Source organism: Chiloscyllium plagiosum, unplaced genomic scaffold, assembly GCF_037043375.1.
Source record: "Chiloscyllium plagiosum isolate Xiang-an unplaced genomic scaffold, Cpla_swu_hap1 HiC_scaffold_37, whole genome shotgun sequence".
Taxonomy (NCBI): Eukaryota; Metazoa; Chordata; class Chondrichthyes; order Orectolobiformes; family Hemiscylliidae; genus Chiloscyllium; species Chiloscyllium plagiosum.
In genome coordinates this window covers 33,645,730-33,671,381 of record NW_028270175.1, presented here as the reverse complement: position 1 = coordinate 33,671,381, position 25,652 = coordinate 33,645,730, and the positions used below count along the sequence as shown (strand labels likewise).

At 38.9% G+C, this 25,652-nt stretch overlaps 1 protein-coding gene across 8 annotated transcripts in view; it reads right to left on the bottom strand.

Annotated features, from left to right (window-relative positions):
- disp3 (dispatched RND transporter family member 3) overlaps nucleotides 1-25,652 on the bottom strand; it is a 492,179-nt gene that overhangs the window by 123,079 nt on the left and 343,448 nt on the right. For all 8 annotated transcript variants that reach the window (XM_087980574.1, XM_087980573.1, XM_087980579.1 and 5 more), the window contains 3 exons: nucleotides 13,018-13,152; nucleotides 10,148-10,308; nucleotides 7,688-7,827 (listed from right to left, as the gene is read on the bottom strand). In XM_087980574.1, coding sequence (XP_087836700.1) covers nucleotides 7,688-7,827; nucleotides 10,148-10,308; nucleotides 13,018-13,152 — 436 coding nt within the window. The remainder of the gene's footprint in view (nucleotides 1-7,687; nucleotides 7,828-10,147; nucleotides 10,309-13,017; nucleotides 13,153-25,652) is intronic.

Genomic DNA, 25,652 nt, shown 5'->3' with positions numbered 1-25,652 from the left:
AGCCAAGGGGTGGTGGGGTTGGTTGGTTGGTGGGGTGTTCCAGATCCTCCATCACCCTCTTGACCTGTCCATCATCTTTCCCATCTATCTAGCTCCACCCCTCTCCCTTTTATCTCTCATCGTCCCAACCACAGTCCACCTTCCTCCGTCTTGCAGCGTGTCAGAGTGCGGACATAGATACCACCATTACGCGTGGGGACACCTCCCACCTTGTACATGGCAGGTGCTCATGTGACTCAGCCAACATTGTCTATCTTATACATTGCAGGCAAGGATGCCCGGAGGCATGGTACAACGGGGAAACCGAGCAAAGGCTACGACAACGGATGAATAGGCACCGCACAACAATCAACAAACAGGAGTATTCCGTCCCAGTTGGGGAACACTTCAGTGGTCCAGAACATTCGACCTCGGACCTTCGGGTGACCATCCTCCAAGGTGGACTTCAGGACAGGCAGCAGCGAAAAGTGGCCGAGCAGAGGCTGATAGCTAAGTTCTGTACGCATAGGGAGGGCCTCAACCAGGAACTTGGGTTCATGTCACATTACAGGTGATCACCATTGCACTATACACACACACACAGATATTCCTACACACACACACATACATACACGCTCTCACACACACACAGGCACTCCTATACACACATACACACGGACACACATATACACAGACACGCACACAGACACTCATACACACCCTTACAGACACACACACTCCCACACTCACACATGCATCCCCTCACAGACTTAAGACACACTGCACTCGCTACACACACACATACACTTTCTCACACTCACAACCCCCAATCCAGACAGACACACACACACACACACAGACAAAGACCCATATGCACACATATATTTTGTGGGGTGAATTTGTACTTGCGGGGTTACATTGTACTTTGCTCAAAAACTGCATGAATTCATGTAAAACTCTGTTATCTCACTTTTTAGATTAGAATCAATCTAAACATCATGGCATAGACAGAGAACACAGGGGGCTAAAACCTTCAACACATTGTCTAGCTAACACCATTGTGGTGGAATGCTCTGCCCCAGAGTGGAGGTCCAGTCTCTGGATTCATTTAAGAAAGAGTTGGATAGAGCTCGCAAGGATAGTGGAATCAAGGGTGATGGAGATAAGGCAGGAACAGGATACTGATTAAGGATGATCAGCCATGATCATATTGAATGGTGGTGCAGGCTCGAAAGGCAGAATGCTACTCCTGCACCTATTGTCTATTGTCATTGTTAACAGCTAACCTAAGAATGCAACTTTTAAAAACAGGTTTTGTGATTTACATATGAAAGAAGTGAAACTATCATGGTATTCTAACAGATGAAAGGCTTAACAGACAATCAATTTTTCAATGTATAATTTCAGTTACATCACACTATAAATTTTTGCTATAAATTCTGTGTGTTAGGATTGAGCTCTCCACTACCACCTGATGAAGGAACGACGCTCCGAAAGCTAGAGTGCTTCCAATTAAACCTGTTGGACTATAACCTGGTGTTGTGTGATTTTTAACCTTATCAACTCAGTTTACAATAATTCTGGTTTAATCTTAACCAGGGAATGAAGACTATCAAACAGAATTGTGCTGGGTGGAAGATGATAATAATTTGATTTTCCTAGTATGTGACTGGAGGAAATTGCAGGTGAAAAGACTTATGTCAGGTCATGAGTCTGGAAACAAAGATAGTGGCAAGACTGATTATAGTGAAGTGGCTAGATTTTGCTAGCGTTGAATTAAACAAATCACCTCATTTCAATATATCATGGGAGGCATCAACAGCAAGCCTGCCTTCATTTTATCCAATAATTCAACAAGAATAGTTCAAGAAGTCAGCTTGAGAAGAATATCAATTCGTGGAAAAGGAAACATTTCTAGAGATGCAATATAAATTACTATTCCAAAGGCAAGCAACATTCCCATTATTGGATGTAAAGCATTGCCATAGTCTCTGCCACTGTTACTGCCCAGGGCTAAGCGCTAAAGGAAATGCATTCAGTATACTTTATTAGCATATGGTCTTATCGATAGTACAGAAAAAAGCTAACTTGTGTGTCATCTTTGTTCAAGTGATAAAATTCTCAATTTTGTTTTAGGTATGTTCAAGGCCAGTCCTTGAATATAATATCCAGCTGACACTCAGGTCATGCCATATTGCCAGAGTGATTGTTCCTTTGTTATTATACTGAGGATTCATTCTTATTAGCTTGAGAAAGACTTTATTGCATTATTTGAAGAACAGCGATGTGTTTTCTCAGTTTCTTGTCTAAAATTCTTCCTTCCAACAAAACCACTATGGAAACAAAAATGCTCAAACCATCCCTTTGCAAACTAAAATCCAGCTCTGTGCAAAATGTATGTCTATTTAATTCAAGGAGCTAGGGTGGAAGCTGAGAGCGAGAAGAAACAGAGTTGTGATCTCTGGTTTGTGACCTGTGCCACGTGTTAGCGAGGTGAGGAATGGGGAGAGAGAGCAGTTGAACACGTGGCTATCTGGATGGAGCAGGAGGAGGGATTCAGAAAGCTGGATAATTGGGGCTCATCGTAGAGTGGGTGGGACTTCTACAAATGGGATGGTCTAGAACTGAACCAGAGGGCTACTAATATCCTTTTTGGGAGGGGGGGGGAATGGTGGGGGAGGTTTGCTAATGCTCTGCAGGAGGACTTAAACTAATTCAGCAGGGGGATGAGAACCTGAATTGTAGCTCCAGCGTACAGAAGGTTGAGAGTAGTGAGGCGATGAATAAAGTTTCAAGATCACAGGACTGTACTGGCAGGCAGGAAAGTGGTTTGAAGCATGTTTACTTCAACACCAGGAGCATCCAGAATAAGATGGGTGAACTTGGGTTGGTACCTGGGACTTTGATGTTGTGGCCATTTTGGAGACATGGATAGAGCAGGGACAGGAGTGGTGTTGCAGGTTCTGGGGTTTAGATGTTTCAGTAAGAACAGGAAAAGTGTTAAAAGGAGAGGTGTGGTATTGTTAGTCAAGGACAGTATTATGGTGGTAGAAAGGACGTTTCGTGAAGACTTGTCTACTGAGGTTGTATGGGCTGAGGTTAGAAACAGAAAAGAAGTGTTAGGAGTTTTCTATAGGCCTCCAAAAAGTTCCAGTGATGTAGAGGAAAGGATTGCAAAGATGATTCTGGATATGAGCGAAAGTGACTGGGTAGTTGTTATGGGGACTTTAACTTTCCAAATATTGACTGGAAATGCTATAGTTTGAGTACCTTAGATAGGTCGGTTTTTGTCTAATGTGTGCAGGATGATTTCCTGACACAGAATGCAGATAGGCCAACAAGAGGCGAGGCCACATTGGATTTGGTTCTGGGGAATTGAACTGGGCCAGGTGTTAGATTTCGATGTGGATGAACACTTGGGTGACAGTGATCACAATTTGATTATGTTTACTTTAGCGATGGAAAGAGATAGGTGCATACTACAGGGCAAGATTTACAGCTGGGAGAAATGCAATTATGATGTGGTTGGGCAAGATTTAGGATGCATAGGATGGGGAAGGATATTGCAAAAGATGTGCACAATTGAATTGTGGAACTTGTTCAAGGAACAGCTCCTCAAGGAACAGCTCCTGCATGTCCTTGAAAAGTATGCACCTGTCAGGCAGGAAGGAAGTGGTCAAGCGAGAGAACTGAGGTTTACTAAAGAAGTTGAATCTCTTGTCAAGAGGAAGAAGGAGGCTTATGTTAGGACGAGACATGAAGACTCAGTTAGGGGGCTTGAGTGTTACAAGTTAGCCAGGAAGGACCTAAAGTGAGAGCTAAGAAGAGTCAGGAGGGGACATGAGAAGTCTTTGGCAGGTAGGATCAAGAAAAACCTTAAAGCTTTCCATAGGTATGTCAGGAATAAAAGAATGACGAGAATAAGAGTAGAGCCTGTCAAGGACAGTAGTGGGAAGTTGTGTGTGGAGTCTGAAGAGATAGGAGAGTTGCTAAATGAATATTTTTTGTCAGTATTCGCACAGGAAAAAGACAACGCTGTCAAGGAGAATACTGAAATACAGGCTATTAGACTAGACGGGATTGAGGTTCATAAGGAGAAGGTGTTAGCAATTCTGGAAAATGTGAAAATAGATAAGTCCCCTGGGCTGGATGGGATTTATCCTAAAATTTTCTGGGAAGCTAGTGAGGAGATTGCAGAGCCTTTGGCTTTGATCTTTATGTCACGTTGTCTACAAGAATATTGCCAGAAGACTGGGGGATAGCAAATGTTGTCCTCTTGCTCAAGAAGGCGGGTAGAGACAATCCTGATAGTTACAGACCAGTGAGCCTTACATCAGTTGTGGGTAAAGTGTTGGAAAGGATTATAAGAGATAGGATTTATAATCATCTAGAAAGGAATAATTTGATTAGGGATAGTCAATATGGTTTTGTGAAAGGTAGGTCATGCCTCACAAACCTTACTGAGTTCTTTGAGGTGACCAAACAGGTGGATGTGGGCAAAGTGGTTGATATGGTGTACATGGATTGCAGTAAAGGCTTTTGATAAGGTTCCCCATGGTAGGGTATTGCAGAAAATACAGAGGCTTGGGATTTAGTGTTATTTAGTGATTTGGATCAGATATTAGCTAGCTGAAAGAAGACAGAGGGTGGTGTTTGATGGGAAATGTTTATCCTGGAGTTCAGTTACTAATGGTGTACCGGAAGGGTCTGTTTTGGGGCCACTGTTCTTTGTCATTTTTATAAATGACCTGGATGAGGGTGTAGAAGGATGGGTTAGTAAATTTTCAGATGACGCTTAAGTCAGTGGAGCTGTGGACAATGTGAAAGGTTACAGAAGAACATAGATTAGCTGCAGAGCTGGGCTGAGAGGTGACAAATGGAGTTTAATGCAGAAAAGTGTGAGGTAATTCACTTTGGATGGACTAACAGGAATATAGAGTACTGGGCCAATGGTAAGATTGTCGGTAGTGTAGATGAGCAGAGGGATCTCGGTTTCCATGTTCATAGATCCCTGAAAGTTGCCACATAGGTTGATCGCGTTGTTACGAAGGTGCATAGTGTGTTAGCTTTTATTCGTAGAGGGATTGATTTTTGGAACCATGAGGTCATGTTGCAGCTCTACAAAACTCTGGTGCAGCTACGCTTGGAGTATTGCGTTCTGGTCGTCGCACTATAGGAAGGACATGGAAACATTAGAAAGGGTGCAGAGGAGATTTACCAGGTTGTTGCCTGGTATGAAGGGAAGATCTTATAAAGAAAGGCAGAGCGACTTGAGGCTGTTTTAGTTAGAGAGAAGAAGGATAAGAGGTGACTTAATAGAGGCATTCAAGATGATCAGACGATTGGACAATTAAACAGTGACAGCCTTTTTCCTCAGATGGTGATGGCTAGCACGAGGGTACATAGGTTTAAACTGAGGGGAGACAGACATAGACAGATATCAGAGGTAGGTTCTTTACTTGGAGAGTAGCAAGGGCGTGGAATGCCCTACCTGCAGCAGTTAAGTAATGCCAACGTTAAGAGCATTTAAATGGTCATTGGATAAACATATGGATGAAAATGGAATAGTGTAGATTAGATCGGCTTCAGATTGGTTTCACAGGTCAGTGCAACATTGAGGGCCGAAGCGCATTACTGCGCTGTAATGTTCTATGTTCTATCTCACAGCCGCTAAATTCAACACTTCTTGAATTACATAGAAATATTGCATGCTAAAGTATTTCGCTTGAACATACTATTTAAGCAATGCCTTTTTATTTGCTATTGATGGCCAAAAATGTGATTTTGTTCCCTAATATTATTTATCTCCATGCCATTTGGAGCTGCCACCTTGGAAGTGCCCCTTAGTCTTTTTGTTCATTTGTAGGTTGGGGGGTAGCCTTCTCTCTGTACTCCTCCATAGAAGAATGCACACTTGAAACAGAAGTTACTATACAATGATCAAGAATGAGAAGTTTTGTAATTTTCATCAGAGTCAGAGTCATAAAGTATGGAACAGATGCTTCGGTCCAACCAGTGCATACTAACCATAATCCCAAACTAAACTAGTCTTACCAGCCTGCATTTGGCTCATATCCCTCCAACTATTTCTAATTCATGTACTTATCTAAATGACTTTTAAACATTGTAAATATACCTGCATTCACCACTTCCTCTGGAAATTCATTCCACACACAAACCACTGTGTAAAAACATTGCCCCTCATGTCTTTTTAAATCTCTCTCTTCTCACCTTAAAAGTATGCCCCTTAGTCTGGAAAGCCTCCACCATAGGGAAAATACACCTGCCATTCACCTTATCTATATCCCTCGAGAAGGTTACCCCTCAATATCCTACGTTCCAGTGAACAAAGTCCAAGCCTATCCAACCTCTCATTATAACTCAAACTCACCATTACTGGCAATATCCTGTTATATCTCTTCTGAACCCTCTCCAGCTTCATTATATCCTTTCTATAACAGAGTGACCACAACTGGGCACGTAACTGCAGAAGAGACCTCACCAGCCCCTCACAATCTCAGCATAATGTCCCTATTCAGACTCTACTCGAAGGTCTGAGCAATGAAAGCACACATGCTAAACACCTTCTTAACCACCCTATCCATATCTGATACAAACATCAAAGCATTATCTACCTGAATGCCTAAGTCTTTGTTTTTCTTCTTATTGAACCCTGAGGCCAAGTGCATTTCATGACTGAGAATTCTTTAGGGGTGAAACAGACCATGGACAGGGATATAAAAATGATGGAATCACTTTCAATCTGTTACAATCATATCTGATATTCAGTTCTTTCAAAGTCAATGAAACTGATTCTGGAATAGTAGGTGGTTCTAACAGATGATTAATACAACTCAACCCCCACCTTACTAGTTTAAATCCTTCCAAGCAACTTTGGCGGCACAGTGGCTCAGTGGTTAGCACTGCTGCCTCACAGCACCAGGGTCCTGGGTTCAATTCCCGCCTATCTGTGTTGAGTTTGCACATTCTCCCTTTGTCTGCGTGGGTTTGCTTCGGTTACCTCCCACAATCCAAAGATGTGCAGGTCAGGTGAATTGGCCATGCTCAATTGCCCATAGTGTTAGGTGCGTTAGTCAGGGGTAAATGTAGGGTAGGGGAATGGGTTTATGTGGGTTTCTCTTTGGAGGGGCGGTGTGGACTTGTTGGGCCGAAGGGCCTGTTTCCACACTATAGAGAATCTAATCTAACTCTGCACAAGTTGCATATTTGCTAATTTCACCTCCAATATTACGCTATACATTTGACAATGGAATTTGGGCCCTTCATGGCTTGAGCAGGATAATTGTTCTTAATGTTAAGTTCAGATGGAAGTTAGAACTTAACAGAACAACCATAGCAACATGACAACATATTGTGAAGGTGTGTTACAAATCACATTCAATCTAAGTTGCCAAGGCAACATGCATTTCTGCATGTTAGCTTTCCCCCATGCTTTCACTGTCTACCACTGGTATTTTTGGAAGGATCTTCAGGTTATTATTCAACTTGACTGGCAATGTTATACAAGTATTTTCTTCAGGCATTGAGTTTTAGACTGCTACTCAACCTCAAACCTCTCGATCAGAGGCAGAGACGTCAACCATTGCTCCACAACCTCTTCCTCATTACAAATTCTAAAAGCCCAACTACAATATTATACTCCAGTTCATATAAACACAGAAGAGATTTTTTAAAAAGCTGCCTCTACCTGGAGCAGCAGGATACTTCCAGAGGTGAGATGTACAGACTCCATATACAGAGTGCTGCTGGCATAAGGAACAGAACAGCCATCCAGCAGCAAGCAACTATCAAAGACATGAACAGTCCAAAGTCATGGACAGCTGGGATCTGCGAGGAATAGAATAGAAATATTATTAAACATCAAAAACAATAACATAGGTCAATGGGCCATGAATTAGTACTGAAAGTGGAATAATCTGAATTTTAGCTGATCATGCCATCTTTGGTTCAAATCTAGTTGGACTGGTTTCCTGTCTTGCTGGCAAAAAGGTTTATATATGAGATGTGTCTTTGGGTGTGCATTACATTTCCTGACGGGTGTGAATGTAAGGGGAAATAGGCAGATGGTTCAGTAAGGTCAGGTTTGTGGCTGGTTCTGGAAAATAAATACATCCTATTGAAGAAGATGAAGTGCCACCCCAAGTTGTGAAATAAGATATTAAATTGGGGTAACAAAGAAGAAGTTTTACCTTGAATGAAACCATTTTTATTCCTGGTCAAAGAGGACATGTTGTTAATGCAGATAATCAAATTAAAAGCAATCATCCAAAATTAACATCCTTCACATTAATAATCTCAGAAAAAATTACTTTCAAACAACATATTTCAAACATTAATAAAATGTAAAAGACAAAGTGGCAGTAGTGAAATAAACATTCCTATGTTATATTCCAGTGGTCAAGAAAGAAACCAGAGCTAGGTCTTTACTTAGAATTAACTTGTCCAAAGTGAAACACTGCAAATATATACCTCATGAGTTTACTGTGCCACTGACTGTCTCTTTATAATGATCAATTATTGACCTATTATGTCACAACTTCTTCGAAATTATATCCTCAGGTTAACTGGTATTTTCTGGCACAAAAATATAGACACTATCCCAGTGCCACAAGACCCCACCAAGTCTATTCATACAAGATTGAGAGAGACAACACTAAGATTTAAACTAAAAATCTCCTACTTACTACGGAAGTAGTTAATTATGTGTTCAATTAATACCCTCAGTCTTTATGCATTCAATTTCAATTGATACAATTATTATTCTACTATCTAATTATTAATTGGACAGATGCTGAGTTTCTGAACATAAACTGAGCAATTTACATTGTTTTTGAACAAACTGAAACTAAATTAATATAGCAGATTTTAAAATTCCGTCTTGAAAATTAAATGTCACATGCAAAATTGGTATTTATTATTCATCCCAAACTGTTTTGAGAAGGTGGTAGTATCCTGCTTAGGTCGCAGTTTGGTACTAAGTGATGTGTCACAGCACCTCAGAGGATAATTAAGTCAGTCCCATTGTATAGGATTACAGTCTTATGTAACAACAATTTGTATTTAAATAAACCTATTAACATGGTCAAAAGTTGTATTATGTTATTCAGAAATTATTATTAAATAAAGTATGAGTCAGTGTTTTCTAAGGAGATGTTAAGGAAGGTAAAGTCAAAAAGTTGGAAAGAATGGGAGAGAAGGGGAAAGATTTATGAAGGGTATTCGGGTGCTTAAGGTCCTCAGAGGCTAGTTGAAAGTGGCGCAGCAATCAAAAGGCAGAAGTGAGGAGTTCAGATAACCCAGATTTTTCGAGTTAAATGGGCAAGGCATTGCAGGAATTTGAAAGTTGTTGCTTAATTGCCAGCCAGTGTAGATTGATGAGTACATTGGTGAGAGGTGAACAGGCAGTAGCACGAGTTAGAACGTGGATTACAGAGTTTGTGATGACCTAATGGAGAGTGTTCAATGGGAGGCCAGTCAGGAGTCCAATGGAACAGTCAGAGGTAGAGATAACTGAGACATGAGGTAGAGATAACTGAGACATGATCTAGATTAGAAAGGCAGGTTTCCCTTTCAAAAGGATATTAGAACAGCGAAAGTGAATTTGAAGTCAAAATGAGACATTTAGCTTTCCAAACTGATATGAGGATTCAGTCATGGTCAGAAATGAACTATCAATTCTTTAAATTTTGAAAATCATGCTGATGTTAAACCTAATGCATGTTGCTGCAAATTGGACAGGTGGAACAAGTCAGTTTCAATTGAATATATGGGGCTATAATCAAATAAAGGGGTCTTGTGGTGCACTGGTAATGTCTCGATTGCTGGCCAGGAACAAATCTCACCTGCTGTAGAGGTGTATCATAATATGTCTGAACAGGTTGATGAAAAATAACTATAACCAAGTAAATTAACAATAATATCAAGGGATTCTGAAATAGCCATTTTGAACACTTTGCTTCACCTAATTAACAGATTTTAGCCAATCCCTCAACCTCTGGAATGAAAGACAGCCCTTGAGATTGACATTATAAACAAACATACTCATGCAAAAATTGTAAACAGAAAGAAACAAGGAAGTATCTCAATCAGGCAAATAAAAGAAATCAGTAGACTGCACACAGCATGAAGTTTGTTATAATTAACTGACCTGGGAAAATATATTTGCTGCATAGGCAGCTGCTGTGGTGAATGAGGTGAAGAAGGTGGCTTTCCCTGCTGTTTTAATGGTATGAATCATTCTTTCCTGTGGGTTACGAAGGTGGCTTGCTTGCCGGAAAGTGTTGATGAACACAAATACATCATCCACCCCTGAAAATACAACATTTAACTGAAAAAGCAAACAGATTTAAAAAAAAACCTGAAATACACACAGGAAATGCTGGAAAAACTCATCAGGTCTGGCAGCATCTGTGGAGAGAGAAACTGAGTTAACATTTCAACTCAGATATAACTGAAGTTCTGTTCTGAAGAAGAGTCATGCTGGACTTAAGATATGAATTCTGTTTCTCTCCCCACAGATGCTGCCAGACCTGTTGAGATTCTCCAGTAATTTCTGTGTTTGTTTCTGATTTGCAGTGTCTGCAGAATTTTGCTTTATTAAAAAAAACTGGCCTTTTGACCATTTCAAAAGATTGACAATCCTCATTTTATGTTAATGTACTTGGATGAAATTCTTATGTAAAGCTGGTAAAACAGAAATATATTTTCAATGGATTAACTCTTTTAAATGTTTGTAAGAGGTTTTTCATACAGATGCACCATTCAAAAGAACAACAACATTTCAAATAATGATAGGGTATTGAGTCAAGGGATTTACAGGTGAACAGAACTCTGCAAGATAGGGACTGAAAGCTTCAAAATATTAAATTAATACCAGGTGCTGTGGAGCAGGATCATAAGACACGGAATCCTGCTCCACAGCTACCTTATGAAGGACCAGCGCTCTGAAAGCTAGTGCTTCTAAAGAAACCTGTTGAACTATAACCTGATGTTGTGCGATTTTTAACTTTGTCCACACCAGTCCAATACCGGCCCCTCCACTTCAAAATATTAAGTTAGATACCAAGTTATATGATGATATCATGGGCATATCCCTTAAAGGTATGTCACACATCTGCTGCAAGACCTAACACAACCATACCTACTGCATACACCATGCAAATATGAATTACTGCATGTGTGCAGCAAATGATAAATCTATTTGATTCCCTTACACCTAAGATTTTGAAGAGGTAGGTAAGGTCCCATGAATCATAATCTTATTTAATAATGGTAGGGAACTGCATTATATGATACATAATGCAGTTTGGATGATTTATTTAAATGGCATTCACAGATCATTTGTATTTGGTGAACAGCTGCTTGATGTTCGATTGTTAATGCTACTCACCAGAGGAATGGAAACTTTGAGCTTCCTCAGGTGGACAGTGCAGTAAGGTACTCAGTTATGTTAGTAAACAATTAATTGAAGAAAAGATCCCTTGTGTTAATATACTCAGTTCATTGTACACCTAAGCGCAAAACTGAAAAACTGACTGACAACCCTAAATTGGCAGAGTCAACAAAATATATGACAGCAATTTGCTGATTGATTTCTCAGGGTAATGTCTTGACGAATCAGAATGAAGTCATCTGAACAATGCTTAGAAGTTAGCTGCCAATCATCATTAATTGGTACATTCTTCCTAGTAACACAGTAACCAATCAGCATTTTCCTCTCCTACGGTATAATCGTTCTCCCTTTGCTTTTCAATGATGAAAGGTTTAAATGAAGTGTGTCACTTTTCAACAATATTTTAAAATTAAACGGTCAACTTTTTTTTACACTTATAATAGAAACAGAACAGCTTTAGCTATGAAAGAGTAAATGAGTCATTTTGGGCAGTAACTTCCCATGAACTCAGGCTCACAGCCTAAAGCAAAAACTCAAATTGAAATTAAGTGGGTAGTCACTTACAAAGACCACAGGATAGCCAACATAGAATAAGGCTTTTTGAGTATGAGAAAAATTTTCACTAGAGTTGGTACTGAGGTATATTGAAGGATCTTTTAACAGTGTTGTGTCTCGTCTTTGATTTGATGCTGATAATGGGTGTCTATAATAGCACGTATTCTATTCCACAGCATGAAGTTCACTCATTTGAATGAGCATGAAGAAAGAAACAGGACTAGATAATCAAGGCCTTATTCATTTGTATAATAAACTTATAATCCTTTCTTTACTTTTTAGATGTATAGGTTTACCTTTACTAATTTAAAAAATTGAAATGAACATATTCACAATAAAAACTGAAGAACTGCAGATGCTGGAAAACAGAAATAGCTGGAAAAGCTCAGCAGGTCTGACAGCAGCTGTGGAGAGAAATCAGGGTTAAGATTTCAGGTCCAGTTACCCTTCCTCAGAACAATTGGTAGCTCAGAAAAAGTTGGTTTTTATGCAGAAGACAGCACCCAAAGAAAAGAACAGAATGCATAACTACTAATGGCTAACAATGGGTTGTATGTAATAGCAGACGATGTGATAACAAGACCTGGTGTGTGGGGGGTTGAGCTAAGGACATGGGAGAAGGTGCTTCAAGCTCTAAAATTGTTGATCTGGATATTGAGTCCAGAAGCTTGTAGAGTTCTGAAGTGGAAAATGAGGTGCTGTTCTTCTAACTTGTGCTGACCTTCACTAGAACACTGCAGCAAGCCTGAGACAGGTGTTGGCCAGGGAACAAGGTAGTGAGCTGAAACAATCATTCTCCAAGGCTGATTGTTATGCACTCCTTTGCCTGTTCATCTGTTCTTCTCTCTCTTTGAGCTCTATCTCCACCTATCTTTACTCCTTATCCCCCCACCATATCTTCTGCATAAAACCAACTTTTTCCTAGCTACCATCAGTTCTGAGGAAGGATCATTGGACCTGAAATGTTAACCCTAATTTCTCTCCACAAACCTGCTGAGCTTTTCCAATGAATATATTCACCTCCTGATAGTAAAATGCACAGCAAATGAAATCATTGTCAGATCACTTACCAATACCCACAATGACAAACGCTGCTACTCCATTTAAGATGCCCAGGTACTGGATACCAAATACTACATGGTATAGAAACAGGGCAACCAGGCAGCTCAAACCAATACTGGCAATTCCAAAGAACGTCAGAAAGGCTGGAGAAACACAAAACAGGTGTAAGATTCTGCATAGATTAAAACGGTTTCTTAAAACAGGGAAAAATGAAAAATGCATTCTAAAAAGCTAGTTAAAGAAAAAGAAAATATTGCAGTTTAAAGCAAGTGGTAACATTACAGAAATAAATATGCAACTGTGGAACTTGTTTGTTTTAATATTCATTTCAACTCCCATTTAATAGACACACAATAAGATGCTACTATTTATGGACGTGCATCATTAACCAAGAGTCTGAAGTAAGTAAAGAAGAAAATTTGATGCAGGGCTTTTGATTTTAACTATTCATTTAATGTAGCCATGTACAATGGACTTCCAGCAGAGTTACAAAATTTTGCTATTGATTTCAAGGTAGGAGGGAGTGATGGAAAGCCCTCCATTCAAGTGAGTAAAGGAAGAGAGACAACAAAATACATTCACAAGTGTGGGGACAAATGTATATTATGTAAGTCGGTAACGTATTCACAATGTATTATTTATTCTTTTGCGGAATACAAGCATCACTGGCCAGATCAGCATCTATTTCTCATCTCTAACTACACTTGAAAAAGTGATGGTGAGGCAGTCTATTGGACTATTGCAGTTCATGTGGTGCAGGCACAGCCACACTTTGTAAGTAATTTTAGACTTCTAACTGTGAAGGAATGCTGAAACATTTCTAAGTCAAGACGGAGCGCAGGTTGGAGGGAAGCATATAGGTAGTGTCTTCTGCATGCATCTCATGGTCTTGTCCTTCTCGATAGTAGAGGCTGCAGTTTGGAAAATGCTGTTGACAGAGCCTTGTTGCAGTGCATCTTGTTGATGGTACATAGTGCTGCCACAATACATGTGCGATGGAGGGAGTGAATGTACTAAGGTATAAAGAACAGTACAAGTACTGGTAGTAGATAGAATTTTAATCAACCAAGTTGTTTTGTCCTGGATGGTGTAGAGCTTCTTGAGTGTTGTTGAGGCTGCATTTACCTAGACAAGTGGAGAATATTGCATCATATTACTGACTTGTGCCTTGTAGATGTTGGACAAACTTTGGGGAGTCAGGAGGTGAGTTACTCACCACTGAGATCTCAGCCTTTGACCTGCTGTTGTAGTCACTTACTAGCCTGTGGGAAAGTTTGAGTGATGATGGGGATAGTTTTCAGTCACAACCCAGCACATAGGTAGCCACAGACTGACTGATACACCCCAAAGATCAGGGCAGATGTGGAATTTGTATCCTTCTGTGGCAAGAAAGTATTTCCAATTTATGGGTATAGCGTTGGGGAAAATAAAGAAACTGGAATCCTAAACATATCCTGTTTACTTGCACCTGCCAGGTTACCAATTCTGAATGGTCACACATTCACTGAAGTTGAGACATAAAGAGTAAGACTGCTAGTTACAGTATGAAAATTGGTCTAGGAAATATTAGAACACTTCTAGACAACAATACAAGACCAGAGTGCAGAACAGCCCTTAGTACCAGAATGTTGGATGGATATGACATCCATACAACTGCCTCAAGTGAAACATAGCTCACTGATGAGTTTCAATATGAGGCAGTTGATATGGGCTACACATTCCACCACATGAAAATTCCAAGGACCAGCCTCAACAATTAGGCATGGGCTTTGATATTTAATTTGAATTGGCATGCAAGCTTGACTCAGCCATCCAAGGATCAGTGAACGACTCACCATTCTTAATTTTACATCTTGCATAATCTTGCAAAATACAACATTCAATAGAGCCTACACTTCAACAAAGACACATACAAATGAAGTCAAAGGAAACAATATGATGATCTCAGCAAGATAATTAGAGAACTCTAACCTTACCCAAGCAGGACAAACTCTAACCGTACCCAAGCAGGACAAACTTGGTGAATTTCTTGCTTTGCAGCAGGTTGTAACATATGGACAGGAGGAGTACGAGGACACCACCATATTGGCAAAGCAAACTCCAATAGCCAACTCATCTCTAAATGCAATGAATTTGATCTAACCGACAGCAAGCAGTCAAACTTTGTTATGTTGAGGTTGTACAGGATGTTGGTGAGGCCTCTTTCACAGTACTGTGTCCATTTCTGGTCACCCTGTTATATTATTAAACTGGAAAGGATTCAGAAGAGATTTACCAGGATATTGCTGGGATTGGAGGGCTTTAGTTGTAAGGATAGGCTGGGAAATATTTCATTGGAGCATAGGAGGTTAAGGGGTAACCTTATAAAGGTTTATCAAATCATGAGAGGTGTCTTTTCCTTAGGGTGGGGACTTTCAAGATTCAGGGGCATATTTTTAAAGTGAGAGGAGAAAGATTTAAAAAGACATGAGGGGCAATGTTTTTAGACAGAGTGATTTGTGTGTAGAATGAACTTCCAGAGGAAGTGGTAGATGTGGGTACAGTTACAATGTTTAAACGATGTTTAGGTAAGTACATAGAATAAGAAATATTTGTAGGACTCCGGTCAAATGCAGGCAGGTGGGACTAGTTTAGTTTGGGATTATGGTTGGAATGGACTATTGGATTGAAGGCTCTGTTCCAGGCTGTATGGCTCTACAATTCTAAACTGAAAACAATTTGGATGCATCTTAGATTCAAAAACTTGCAACACATTGGACTATGTTACTGTCTGTCGTAGAAATCTCAGGATGTTGCTTGACCCGCTTGCTTAGATGTATAGAATGTTGGCTTCCAAATAGCTCCTTGGCAGTATTCTGCATTTGAAGATAGGGTTTACGGCAAGCCACAAAGTAAGCCTGATGTAACTTTTCTTAAAGGCATAGCCAAGAGACAAGAATAACAACAGAAATTAGCCACAAACTAGAAATTGCAGATATCCTGCAGGACAACATTGCCATTGATGATTTTTGAAAAAAGTTAAAGGACATTACCGACAGTTAAACAGAAGCTCCAAAAACTGATTTGATAACAGTGAAAATATATCACCAATTTCTAGATGAAGTCGCAAAACACTCATAGATCTTGTTTCTCTGGCAAAATATCATCTACAAGGAATGGCAGATGCCATTGCGCAAAACACATGCTATGGGCTAAACTGAGAAAAATTAAAAACTATTGGTGGGAAAACATGGCCAATGAGCTTCAAGCAGTTGCTAATAAAAATGTCTGAAGGCTCCATCTGAAGGTTTGTGTTCACTCTGTGGTCCCAAAACCAATGGTGCGATATCCATCCTCTGAGTGAAGGCAATCTGCACCTGACAAATAGACACAAGATCTCTCTCTTTGAACAGAACACTGACCACATCCTTAATTAAAAATCCATAGTGTGCAATGATGCCATTGAGATACATAATGGCATTACATTCTGGAACAACTTGCTCTTGATCCTTCTCAACTGGAAGTCATGAAAGCCACAAAGCAGCTTGTTGTGGGAAAATCACTGGGAGCTGGTGACATTCTAGAGTAGTTGATATTCAGTAAGAATGAAGCATTCAAGTATAGAGGGGCTAACATGGTTAGGAAACTCATTAATCTCTTCAACCTTATCTGAAACCAGCATGCTGTGTCGCAAGACTGCATTAATAATTCACCCTTACAAACATAAAGGGATCAAATCTATCTGAGTTTCAACATGGAAGATCATTACTTTTAACTGCAAGAGTTAAAAGTCATACAACACCAGGTTATAGTCCAACAGGTTTATTTGGAAGCACTAACCTTCGAAGCGTTGCTCCTTCGGCAGGTAGCTAGTGGGGTAGGGTCATAAGACACAGAATTTATAGCACAAGATTATAGTGTTGTGCAACTAATATATATTAAATGAACCTATAAATTCTGTGTTTTATGATCCTGACCCACTAGCTACCTGACGAAGGAGCAACACTCTAAAAGCTAGTACTTCCAAATAAACCTGTTGGACAATAACCTGGTGTCGTGTGATTTTTAACATTGTCCACCTCACTCCAACACCAGTGCCTCCTCATCATTAACTGCAAGAACAACTCTTGCAAGGGTTAATCTCAATTGAACTGTCATTCATCTCATTAACTTGGTGTAGCTTTCATGCATTTTGGGGGAGACATAATATTTGCAGCATGTCAAATTTAAGAAAATAAGCGAATAAAATAAGGAACTGTATATGATATTTATTGATCTGAACAAAGCTTTTGACACTGCAAACAGTGTGGAGGATCTGTGCAGTTAGAAAGCATGCTCATCAGAGTTCTATTTCATTGGGTTTGTTATGTGGTTCACATGGAGTACTCCAGAAAACACAAAGCCAGTTGAGCATAGAAACTTGCACAATGGACTGTGTCAAACTTAGAGATAAAGATATCTTGAAAACCAACCTCAAAGCTTGCAAAGTCCTAATACATGGAAAGCAAAATAATCTTAGACATACTTAAATTGAGGAATCTCTGCATTGAGTGATTTCAGCGTTTCAGAACAGCAGAGTCAAGTGCCTTCAGGGCATAAGTGAGCGCAGCACAATACCAATGCCTCCAGTGAACCTACAACACCAACTTCATAGGCAGTATTTGCATTTGCTAATATAAATTAAACCTTGATCCAATAGCACATGTATGATTATAGCAAGCTAGACTGTAACACTATCTTTTATTTTGTTTTTGAAAGAACACATCCATTTAAATGATGGGAGAATCCATCAGAGATATCAAAGACGTGAAGGAAAGTTTCAGCAGCAGATGAGTTGATAAGGATGAAGTCAGGTAGAATTACAGAAGTGGAAATAAGTGGTTTTATGATAATGCTAAAGTGGTTGTAAGGTCACCTTAGGGCCAAATGTGACACCAAAGTTTTGAACATTCTGGTTTAGTCTGAAATGGAAGGGAGCAAGATGGAGTCAGTATTAGGGATCTGATTTAGAAGGGTTTGAGGAAAATTTCAACTCATCTAGTATTGTTTGAGGGAATTGTTGGTGAGATAGAATTTGGTGTGATAAACATGCATTCAAAGACTAATCCAATGCTTTTGAATTATGTCACTAAGAGGCATTATGCAGATGAGAAACAGAAGCAAGCCAATAATAAATCTTTGGGGTCAAACAATAAAAAAGGTGACATGACGAGCAGTTGTGGGCAGAAATGAATTACCTGAAAGGATAAGTAAAGTACATCCAAAAGTAAGATGTAAAAAATAATTAAATACTTAAAGGAAAAACAATTTATAAAGCAATGAATTAAAAGGACAGGTCTATCAAAGAGCTAGTACAGATATAATGAACCAAATGGATTGCTTGTGTACAATTAAGATTCTATGATTATTCACATAGGCAACTAGATTGCATCAGGGACTTTTAAAAAAATAACAGAAACTGAACAGAATCAAATGTTAGAACTTGAGAGTTTTTAAAAAATAATTTTTCATAAGGATTGTTTGTGACAGGTTTACTCAAAAATGTGATAACAGGAAATTCAAAGCTCAGATCCCCAGAGAGGATTTAGTGTTACGAGTGAGAAGTTAAATTTTGCAGGCATTCTGTCCATTTTCTTTATAGGAACATTGTATATGTCGTCTTTGTGCACAACTTGGCTGCAGAAATTGAAAAGTGAAAACGATGTTTCATTTTTTTTGACTGGTGCACAGAACTTTGATGTAGACACACATGAGTAACTAAAAATAATGCACATACACATTTATGTTCAAACTAAAAAAGAAACAGGTAGTGATAGCTCAACACATTTGAGATACAAGAGTTTTCAGTATGGATTATAATAATCTCAGACTTCACATACAACAAAAATACTTTCAAAACTTAATTACAAAATGCTAATTTTCCAATGATAATGATATTTGTTCTTGCACAAGTATAAACACTCACACAATTCATGCTTTCCAGCCGTTAATTTCTAAAAGAAATGAAACATCTATTTGCAATTAACCTCTCCAGTTATTTTGTTGCCCTATTTTCTGAATGGAGAACATCTGGCTTGTGTTGGATAGCAGAAGTACAAATGTATAATATTGCCTGTGAAGCTTTATTGTGGCCATAAAGCACAGCAATACAGAACTCAAAGGCAATTTAACAAATCACTTTCCATGAAATTGATTGCAGAACCTGACATCCATTAATAGTGTAAACAATCATTTGAACCAATTTGTTAATTCATAGATTTGATTTTTTGATGCATTGCTCTGTCATGCAGATCAAGCTTTCAGAAAAATCTATCCCTTCCATCATCATTGCCAGCTGTACAGATAACAGATGTGTGGTATGATTTTCCAAAATTTCCTGAATTTTAGAACATTTGTTCCTCAAACAAAATTGTGGTCAGTTAACTTATTTAATTGCTATTTGTGGGACTTTGCCATTGCAAATTACAAAATATTCTTGCAAATTGACTGCCTCATTTTCCTACATTACAACAGTGATTATACTTTAAAGTTTCATCACTGGCTGCTATGGGATGTCCTGGAAAAAAGCATAAATGCAAGTCTTTTTTTTCCTCAATAGAAACAAATACAGCTGTAGTTGGAAATCTGAAATGAATACAGAGAATGCTACAGAAACTCAACAGATTGAGCAGCATCAGTGGAGAGAGTTTCAGAAAGGTCATATTGAACTTGAAATGTTAAATCTATTTCTCTCTCCACAGATGCTGGTCGACATGCCGGGTTTCTCCAGCACTTGCTTCATTTCTTTTTCCTTCCTGATAAGTTGTTTCCATGTATTGCATCTGTTTGGCCTTTGCAGTTTGAGTCAAATAGTCACTAATTCTCTTAAGATCTTGAAAAGCATTAGGCCCACCCACAAACCAATTCCACTGATTTAACTTTACTTCTTTAAGGAAGGTGCAGTGCCATCCTCCCACTTTCGATTAGATTAGATTAGATTACTTACAGTGTGGAAACAGGCCCTTCGGCCCAACAAGTCCACACCGACCCTGCGAAGAGCAACCCACCCGGACCCATTTCCCTACATTTACCCCTTCACCTAACATTACGGGCAATTTAGCATGCCCAATTCACCTAACCTGCATATCTTTGGACTGTGGGAAGAAACCGGAGCAAACCCACCAGACACGGGGAGAATGTGCAAACTCCACACAGACAGTTGCCCAAGGCAGGAATTGAACCCGGGTCTCTAACACTGTGAGGCAGCAGCACTAACCACTGTGCTGCCCACTCTTTAAGGAAGTTCAATTCAGGACTTTAGTGGAGCTGCTGTTAAATTTACACTCATCCCTTTATAACATGCAGTTAATGCCCGTCTTCACTATCATCTCAGTACTCAACTAATTTTTTTCAGAAATGTGGAGAGTACAATAAATTTTAAAAGTCTTTTAGGAACTTATACAATTAGTAGTTGGACGAATGGCAATGACTGATGCTCAGTTTGATAAATATATCAAGCCATTCAATATTGCTCTCAGCAAAGATTTTGAGTTATATGTTTAGTGGGTGTTTATGATAAATCTATTGCAACTCTATTTGAGCTTCATTAACAATTTCCTATAAAGACTGCTTTAACATAACTACTGCACTGTGTATATACAATAAAAATGACACGGATGAATTATAAAGCTATTATACAATTGAGCCCCTACATAATCTTATAAACCACAGAAGCAAAGAATTGTTGCATATTAAACAATGGAAAGTATGTTTAAATTGTATTGAAGCATACATTTATCTTTATCTCTCAACTTTATTTTTGTAATTTCAGTCTGTGACTGGAATTCCAGTCTTCGAGGACAAATCACACATTCCACTTAACAGCTGATTTTCTAATGCAACATGTTTGGCTTATTGAGTTTGTAACATGCTCTGTGGCACTGAGTTACACAAACCAGAAGGTCATTGATCAGTGCTGAGTTAACTGATCTCAATTAAAGCAACAGCTGGCGCATGAATAACAAATGGGTTAGAGAGTTGGATGAAGGAGAAAAGGAGAATATGAAAAGTGTCAACTTGAAAATACAAGGACATTCAGGCTAAATATAAAAAGAAAAAGGAAAAAGAAAATTAAAGGAATAAAGGGACCAGAATAAATTGGCAGCAAACACAGAGGCAAATCAAATAAGATCATAAGATGTAGGAGTAGATGTCAACTGTTTGACTCAATTAGTATGCTTTGTCAGTCAAAGGCTGATCTGATATCCTCAATTCAACTTTCCTGTTTTAACCCTATAACATTTGATTTCCTTATTGATTAAAAAATTGTTGATCTCAACTTTGAATAAACTTCATGACTCAGCTTTGTCAACCATCAGCGGTAAAGAATTCCACAGACTGACTATCCTCAGAGAAATATTGTTCCCCATTTGTCTTAAATGGTAGACCTTTACTCTGAGAGTATATCCTTTGTTTCTAGACTCTCCCAAAATGGGAAGCATTGCCTTTGCATTTATCCTATCATGCACCTTAAAAATCTTAGATGTTTCATTAACGTCTCCTGTCAATCTTCTAAATGGCAAGGAGTATAAGCTCAACTTACTTGACCTCATCATAAGAAAATAGCCAGAATCAACTTAATGAATATTCTCCTTATTGTTACCAATGCTAGTTTACCTTCGATAAAGGAACCAAAACTATTCACAGTATCCCATGTGTTACAAAGTTGAAAGAGTGTATGGTCTCTTTCCGAATTTAAAGTACAGCCAACTGTTGCCAATATACAGAATAGCTAAGACATGGGCTGTTCCAGAATAGCTAGATGTGACAAGTAGCTGTTAAATGGAAACCTGAGTTTTGGTTGCTGTTTTGACAGCCAATTCAAATTTAACCAGTTAATTTAAATTATGCCCAGGATACCAAAACCCAATTGAGTTTGAATTTATTGTACTGACAATAATGGACCACTGAGTGGGTATGATGTTGGGGGTTAAAATAAGGGCTTTTTGAAAATTGGTCAGAACAACTGCCATCCAAGGAAATAAACGTCTTGCTCTCCCAGAAATCTCAGAAGGCACTATCTATCAAACATACCTTTTCCAATAAAAGCAGTAAAACGTTAGAAGACAACCCAGGGAGAAGACAGCAGAATCGCAAGGAAGTAACAGATCTGGAAGACTAGAAGGAAGACAGCATAAGAGACTGTATGGACTTTGAGAGATTAAGTTAATGTAATGTTTAATGATTGTTATGGGAGTACCTTTTTTTTAAGAGATGGGGCCAGATAGTAATTAGTTCAGAAAAAGGAGACTCAGATTTATTAATAGTGTTCACTGTTAGAGTTAGGAAAATAAGTTGTTTTTTTTTCTTTAAACAGTGGAAATCAGGGGTTTTCTTTCACTCACACTCACTCATCCTTTTAGCAGATTGAGGTGAAACGAGCTATTCTGCATGGTTTAGTTATAATTAACACAGGGGCTCGACCTCTGTGTCATAATATTTGTGTGACTTTGACTTGTGTCTTGCCTAGCAAGACCTCCCTTGTTCTTCATGTACAAGAACGCCAAATCTGTGTGTTGCAGCTCTCTCCAGTCTTAGATCATTTAAATAATATTCAACTCTTCTAATCTTTGTCAGGTGGATAACCTCATATTTCCCCACAATATATTCCATCTGGAAAGTTTTTACCCACTCATGTAACCTATCTATGTTGATCCTCAGACTTTGTGTCATTCTCAGTACTTGTGCTCCCACCTATTTTTGTGTCATCTGCAAATTTAGTGATAGTACATTCATTTCTGTGATTCAAGTAATTGTTATATATATATATATTGCTCATAATAATGTGCCCAGCACTGATCGTTGTGCACTAGACTAGTTACATGTTGCTGAAAATGGCCTTTTTATCCTAACTCTCAGTTTTCTATTAGTTAGCCAATCCTCCATCCATGCTAATATATTATCCCAACACCATTGGCTTTTTTCTTCTTCGGTAGCCTTATGGGTGGTACCTTATAGAAAATACTTTAGAAACCTAAATATGTTCCATTCACTGGTTCTCCTTTATCTATGCTGCTTATTATCTCCTCAAATAACGCTATTAGATTTTTCAGGCATGCTATCCTCTTCATAAAGCCATGTTGATTCTATATATAAAAGTGCCACCTCTATAAATAATGGTGTTGAAGGTGGGGCTATGGTCGATGAGGAGGTGTCTTATGTAGGTGTCCTGTCCAGATGTTCCAGGGATGAGTGTCGGGCTAGGGAAATGGCATTCGCTGTGGACCTGTTACTTCGATAGACAAATTGTAGAGGATCGAAGAATGCTGGGACGCTAGAGTTGATGTTGGCTAATCAGCCTTTTGAAGCACTTCATAATTAAGGGTACTGAGTACTTGAATATGGTCTAGTCCACCAATTCCAAGCAGTCCTGGTGACGTTCAGTCTGCTTATTATCCCTGCAGTCTGTACACTCATCCACAACAGCAGCAAGAACCTCATACCTATCGGATAACAGCACTGGCTGAAACTCCTCCAACACTAAATGCAGCTCCCCAAAGCTGCCTTACTCACGATCACACTCTCTTGTCCATAGTCAGGGACTAAATTTGATGTAATTCATCTAAGGGTGTGGGTACCTCCTGAAACACAGTGACAAAATGCCTCTCCTCTCCCTGATGTGTCACAGTATAACCAGGTTGGATTCCAGCTCATCTTTGAGCTGAAGTTTCTCAGGCAGCAAACATTCATTGCAGGCATCCACTAGTTCCCACAGACTACAGGTATAACACATTACCTCTTCAGCCATCTTCACCCAATCAGTTAATTTAGATCTTAAATATTTTAGAAGTCACATTTATTAACTGTACTCTTCTGATATAATAATATTTCCTGATTCAAATCATTTGGCCAATCAAAAGAGATTTCCAGCAACACATTTTTCAGCTCTGATCTCCAGCATCTGCAGTCCTCACTTTCTCCCAATCAAAAGAGAGACAACATAAATATTCACAAATCACTTAGCTGCTTTGTGTGATGTCACATTTCACCCTGAGAAGTAGAAACAGTTTAGGGGCTCTCTGCTATCAGTTTTATCACCACAATCGCTGACCTTCTCATGCATGGCTACCCCTAATTGAGCACTTATCGGATGGTGATTGGGCATTCTAGTTCCCATGAGTGAAATCAGTCCCCATAAATTTGGAAGTGGGTGAAAATCCCATTCCCAAGATGTGCCAGCCCATGAGAGGACAGCAGCTGTCCTGTCAATGCCATGGTGGCCACCACTAGTTCTTCAGTATGGCATTTATTAGGAATTGACATAAGAGCTCCAGGAAATGGCATGTGGATTGGGGTTGCTGGGTTGGATGGGTAGGGAGGGAGTGAAGGAGTCAGCTTATATAGGGCAGATAAATTCTTATTTTAGAATCTTTTCTTGCAGCCAGTGGATGTCAAAATCTTGCAAGGAGTCTCTGTTAAAGAGCGGTCCCACTTAACAAGCTTGGTTTTGGAATGAGGCTCTTAAGGGTTCACTTAACTGCCGTTTCAGAGGAAAGAGTGAATCCATCTTGGAAGGGAAGGTAGTCATGGTCTCAGGGTGTTAAATTCTGTCTGAGTTTCAATGTGAGAGCCCAAAATGAAGAGCACTTGAAATATAAGATAAGATAACAAATATAAAATTTACTATCACATGGAGATAACTGGCAAAACGCACTTATGGGGAAGTTATGTAAACGCGAGAGGGAAAAGAATAGAAAGATTTACTGATGGTGCTAGATGGATGTGACAAGTTAAATGGTCTTCAATGGTATAATTAGTCTACGATTCTATGAAGAAGGATTGGAAGAAACATATATATAGCATAAATACCAGTATTCATTTGTTGGACGGAATGACCAATGAGATCATAGATGATCTGCAATTAATTCCATATATCAAAGATTAGCAAAAACAATCTATTTCAGAGACTATATTTACAAAAGATCTAGCATTAATTGTCATTTGTATAACTCAGTGCCAAAAATATCCTGCCCTTTTTAGGAGAAATGTTTCCTAATTTTACTCCTGAAAGGAACAGCTGTCATTTTTACTTCATAGCTCCTAGTCCTTGACAACTCAACCAGTGGAAATAATTTTCTCCTCTCGACCCTATCTGTTTCCTTTTACCATCTTTACAACTTTGATCAAATACCTTATCTTTTAAGTTCCAGGGAATATAAACTTAGTTTGTGTAATTTCTCATTGTAATTTAGACCCTCATGTTCAGGTAGTATTCTGTTTAATCTACTCACACAAAGGCCAACATATCCTTCCTCAAATCTGGTGCTCAGAACTGCTCACACTAAGTTTGAATTCAGTCACCTGCTGCCCTACTTAGTCAATGAGTAATTTATGAAACTGGGATATAAACAAATGGAAAGATTTTTTTCATAGGAAGGGGAGATAAGCAAACTCATTAAATGTGATTGTTAAAATGGTCGAAGTGGCAAAATATGAACAAGCTGCAAAATGAATAGCTAAACCTTGCTAAATGCCTACAGTTCTGCAAATGAAATATTTGCTATTCTATACAAGGTTACCAATATATATTTGCATTAAATAAAACATGTGTAAAATTGTGAAAACATTCCAATGCCTTCCACTGGAGCATAATCAAACCAAATATCATAGGAAGCTATGTGAAGAG